The following is a 5,683-nucleotide window of genomic DNA, read 5'->3' as shown; positions in this document are numbered from 1 at the left end:
AAAAAGTTGGTTCTTTGAAAAGATAAATAAAATTGATAGACCATTAGCAAGATTAACCAAGAAAAGAAGAAAGCAGGCCGGGCACGGTGGCTCACGCCTGTAATCCCAGCACTTTGGAAGGCCAAGGTGGGTGTATAACCCGAGGTCAGGAGTTCAAGACCAGCCTGGCCAACATGATGAAACCCCGTGTCTACTAAAAATACAAACATTAGACACAGTGGCAGGTGCCTGTAATCCCAGCTTCTCAGGAGGCTGAGGTGGGAGTATCACTTGAACCCGGGAGGCGGAGATTGCAGTGAGCTGAAATCATGCCATCGCACTCCAGCCTGGGTGAAAGAGCAAAACTTGATCTCAAAAAAACAGAGAGCAAATCCAAATAATCTCATTAGGAAATAAAATAGGAGATATTACAACTGACACCACTGAAATACAAAGATAATTCAAGGCTGCTATGAACACCTTTATACTCATAAGCTAGAAAACCTAGAAGAGATGGACAAATTCCTGGAAATACACAACCCTCCTAGCTTAAATCAGGAAGAATTAGATACCCTGAACAGAACAATAACAAGAAGTGAGATTGAAACAGTAATTAAAAATTACCAACAAAAAGAAGTTCAGGACCAGATAGATTCACAGCAGAATTCTACCAGACATTCAAAGAAGAATTGGTACTAACCCTTTTGACACTATTCCACAAGACAGAGAAAGAAGGAACCCTCTCTAAGTCATTCTATAAAGCCATCATCACCCTAACACCAAAACCAGGAAGCAATACAGCCAAAAAAGAAAACTACAGACTGATATCCTTCATGAACATAGATGCTAAAATCCTTAACAAAATGCTAGCTAACCGAATCCAACAACATGTTAAAAGGATAATCCACCATGATCAAGTGGGTTTCATACCAGGGATGCAGGGATGGTTTAAGATACACAAGTCAGTAAATGCGATACACCACATAAACAGAATTAAAAACAAAAATCACATGATCATCTCAATAGATGCAGGAAAACCATTCAGCAAAATCCAGCATCCCTTTATGATTAAAACCCTCAGCAAAATCAGCATACAAGGGACATACCTTAATGTAATAAAAGCCATCCATGGACTGGGCATGGTGGCTGACACCTGCAATCCCAGCACTTTGGGAGGCCAAGGCAGGTGGATCACCTGAGGTCAGGAGTTCGAGACCAGCCCGACCAATATGGTGAAACCCTGTCTCTACTAAAAATAGAAAAAATTTAACACACACCTGTGATCCCAGCTACTTGGGAGGCTGAGACAGGAGAATTGCTTGAACCCAGGAGGCAGAAGGTGCACTGAGCCGAGATCCTGCCGCTGCGCTCTAGCCTGGTCAGCAGAGCCAGACTCTGTCTCCAAAAAAAACCAAAAAGTAATCTATGGCAAACCCACAGCCAATATAATACTGCCGAATGGGGAAAAGTTGAAAGCATTCCCTCTGAGAACAGGAATAAGACAAGGATGCCCACTATCACCGCTCCTCTTCAACACAGTACTAGAAGTCCCAGCCAGAGCAATCAAACAAGAGAAAGAAATAAAGGGCATCCAAATTGGTAAAGTGGAAGTCAAACTGTTCCTGTTTGCTGTTAATATGATTGTTACCTTGAAAACCCTGGCTGGGCACAGTGGCTCATGCCTATAATCTTAGTACTTTGAGAGTCCAAGGCAGGCAGATCACCTGAGGTCAGGAATTCGAGACCAGCCTGGCCAACATGGTGTAAACTCATCTTTACTAAAAATACAAATACAAAGATTAGCTGGGTGTGGTGGTATGCTCCTGTAATCCCAGCTACTTCGGAGTCTGAAGCCCGAGAATCACTTTAGCCCAGGAGGCAAAGGTTGCCCTGAGCCAAGGTCACACCACTGAACTCCAGCCTGGGAGACAGAGGAAGACTCCATCTCAAAAACAAAAAACAAAAACAAAACACACACACACACACACACACACACACACACACACACAGATATTGGATTGGCTGAAATTTATTTATTTAAGACAGAATCTGGCTCCTGTTGCCCAGGCTGGAGTGCAGTGGCGCGATCTCGGCTCACCGCAACCTCCACCTCCTGGGTTCAGGCAATTCTCCTGCCTCAACCTCCTGAGTAGCTGGGATTACAGGCACGTGCCACCATGCCCAGCTAATTTTTTGTATTTTTAGTAGAGACGGGGTTTCACCATGTTGACCAGGATGGTCTCGATCTCTTGACCTCGTGATCCACCCGCCTCGGCCTCCCAAAGTGCTGGGATTACAGGCGTGAGCCACCGCGCCCGGCCTTTTTTTTATATATTCTATTTGCTACCTTTAATTTACTTTTTTTTGAGACAAGGTCTCATTCTGCCACCCAGGCTGGAGTGCAGTGGCATGATCATGGCTCACCGCAACCTCCACCTCCTGGGTTCAGGCAATTCTCCTGCCTCAACCTCCTGAGTAGCTGGGATTACAGGCACGTGCCACCATGCCCAGCTAATTTTTTGTATTTTTAGTAGAGACGGGGTTTCACCATGTTGACCAGGATGGTCTCGATCTCTTGACCTCGTGATCCACCCGCCTCGGCCTCCCAAAGTGCTGGGATTACAGGCGTGAGCCACCGCGCCCGGCTATTTATTTTAGTTTTTTGAGACAGGGTCTCATTCTGCCACCCAGGCTAGAGTGCAGTGGCACAACCATAGTTCACTGCAGCCTAGACCTCCCAAGCTTATGTAATCCTTCCTCCTCACACCCAACTTTTTAATTTGATTTTATGTACAGACAAGGTCTCTCTTTGTTGCCCACACTGGTCTCAAACTCCTGGGCTCAAAGGATCCTCCTGCCTGAGCCTCCCAAAGCGCTAGGATTACAGGCATGAGCCACTATGCCCAGCCTGTTAGGTAATTTCTGATAGAGTTAAACATATACCTACCACATAACCCACCTATGTTATTCCCAGGTATTTACCCAAGAGAAATAAAGACATATGACCACACAAATACTTATACACAAAAGATGTTAGTTTCATTCATAATAGCCAAAGACTGGAAATAATCTCAGTATGTATCAACAGATGAATAGATAAACAACATAGTATTTTAAATGTATAAACAATGGCTGGGTGTGGTGGCTCAAACCTATAATCCCAGCACTTTGGGAAGCCAGGGTGAGCGGACTGCCTGAGCTTAGGAGTTCCAGACCAGCCTGGACAAAATTGTGAAACCCCACTTCTACCCAAAATACAAAAATTAGCTGGGTGTGGTGGTACATGCCTGTGGTCCCAGCTACTGGGCAGGCTGAGGTGGGAGGATCAATTCAGCCTGGTAGGCAGAGGTTGCAGTGAGCCAAGATTACACCACTGCACTCCTACCTGGGTAACAGGGTGAGACCCTGAGACCCCATCTCAAAAAAAAAAAAAATGTATAATTAAAATAATACTTTGGCACTAAAAAAGGAACAATATGATACACCCAATCATATGGATGAATCCCAAAATAATAATGCTGGGCAAAAGAAGTCAGGCAGAAAAAATTACATTCACCATGACTCCATTCATATGAAATTCCAGAAAATGGGGCCAGAGTTGTAATGAGAGATGAGTTTCAAAGAGGCACAAGAAAATTTTCAGAGATAAGTGTTTTGTATCTTGATTATGGTGTTAGTTTCATGAGTGATTACATATATCAAAAATTGAATTATATACTTTAAATGAGGGCAATTTATTGTACATAAATGTTACCTCAATAAAGTTGATTCTTTTAAAGGAATGGTGAGGGAAAATCATCTTTATGCAATAAAACAAAAGAAAAGACTTACCTGGATTTGAAACAACAAGAATTTTACAATCAGGACTACAACGTACTATGGGAGGGATGATTGATTTCATGATAGCCACATTACGTTGGACCAGGGCAAGGCGAGTTTCTCCCTCCTGTTGCCTTGCACCTGCTGTGACAATAACTATTTTGGAGTTTGCAGATACACTGTAATCTAAAAAGGAAATAAAATACTATATTTGGATCAAGATTACCATAACCACTGTGCCTTACCTCTTTAAAAGTCTATCATCTGTTCTTAATATTAAAGTATTCATGTACCTTTATGTCTGGCATTTTGGAGATGAACAAACTTTTCTAACCTGTATAACCTGAAGGAAGCCTTGTCACTATCACTTGCCAACTTTCACATAGCTACCTCAAAAATTTTATAACAATAGAAACTAACATCCCCTTTTTCCCACATTCCCATGTGTTATAAAGGCCCAAGGCAATGAAAGTCAGCTCTCTGCCTTCTTAGAAACACCAAAATAAGGCCGGGCGTGGTGGATCATGCTTGTAATCCCAGCACTTTGGGAGACTGAGATGAGTGGATCACAGGTCAAAAGATGGAGACCATCCTGGCCAACGTGGTGAAACCACCTCTACTAAAAATACCAAAATTAGGTGGGCATGGTGGCACACACCCTGTAGTCACAGCTACTCAGGAGGCTGAGGCAGGAGAATCGCTTGAACCCGGGAGGTAGAGGCTGCGGTGAGCCAAGATAGCACTACTGCTCTCCAGCCTGGCAATAGTGCAAGACTCTGTTTCAAAAACAAAAAACAAAACAAAAAAAACACCAAAATGAATAAAGGCTTAGAACTCTGAGTGTCTGTTTCAGGAGTCTAAGAGTGAGAATGTATTTACTTCTAATATTGTAAGCAACTGGATTTGAGATCAGAAACAAGTTCTTGACCCACACAAGAAAATAAGCTATCTACTAAAGACCCAGTTGTTTCACCTGAATACAATCTCAATACTATGTAACACTTACTTATACTGGACATTTTTTTTCTTTGAGACAGGATCCCACTGTGTTGCCCAGGCTGGAGTGCAGTGGTGCCATCTCAGCTCACTACAACCTCTGCCTCCCGGGTTCAAGTGATTCTCCCACATCAGCATCTGGAGTAGCTGGAACTACAGGCATGCACCATCATGGACAGCTAAATTTTGTATTTTTTGGCAGACACGGGGTTTCACCATATTGGCCAGGCTGGCCTTGAACTCCTGACCTCAAGTGATCTGCCTGCCTCAGCCTCCCAAAGTGCTGGGATTATAGGCATGAGCTACCATACCTGGCCTCATACTGGACTTTTTTAAAAAGCACTACATAGCTGAAAGTTATCTTCCATATGTATGTAAAAAATTAGTTAAAATACCCTCTATATCTATCTCATCTTGACTTTTTATGTTCTTTTAGAAAATGAAATCTAATAGCCAGGTGTGGTGGCTCATGCCTGTAATTCCAGCACTTTGGGAAGCTGAGGCAGGCGGATCACTTGAGGTCAGGAGTTCGAGACCAGCCTGGACAACATGGGGAAACCACGTCTCTACCAAAAATACAAAAATTAGCTGAGCATGGTGGTTGGTACCTGCAATCCCAGCTTCTTGGGGCAGGGCGGGGTGGGGGAGGGTCGGCAGGAGACGAGGCAGGAGAATGGTTTGAACCCAAGAGGTGGAGGTTGCAGTGAGCCCAGATTGTGCCACTGCACTCCAGCCTGTGTGACAGAGTGAGACGCTGTCTCAAAAGAGGAAAAAAAAAGGAAAAGAAAATCTACCTAATTTTTTTTTTTTTTTTTTTTTTTTTTTTTTTTTTTTTTTTTTTTTTTTTTTTTTTTTTTTTTTTTTTTTTTTTTTTTTTTTTTTTTTTTTT

General features: G+C 42.9%; 1 protein-coding gene across 1 annotated transcript in view; it reads right to left on the bottom strand.

The window, feature by feature from the left end:
* Positions 1-5,683, bottom strand: part of LDHC (lactate dehydrogenase C) — a 46,835-nt gene that overhangs the window by 23,755 nt on the left and 17,397 nt on the right. The window contains exon 3 of the mRNA XM_017525864.2: positions 3,811-4,003. Within this exon, the coding sequence (XP_017381353.2) occupies positions 3,811-4,003 (193 nt within the window). The remainder of the gene's footprint in view (positions 1-3,810; positions 4,004-5,683) is intronic.

The sequence above is a fragment of the Cebus imitator genome, unplaced genomic scaffold (assembly GCF_001604975.1).
Source record: "Cebus imitator isolate Cc_AM_T3 unplaced genomic scaffold, Cebus_imitator-1.0 Scaffold39, whole genome shotgun sequence".
Lineage (NCBI taxonomy): Eukaryota > Metazoa > Chordata > Mammalia > Primates > Cebidae > Cebus > Cebus imitator.
Note: the sequence above shows the minus strand (reverse complement) of the source record. Positions and strands in the feature narration are given on the sequence as shown.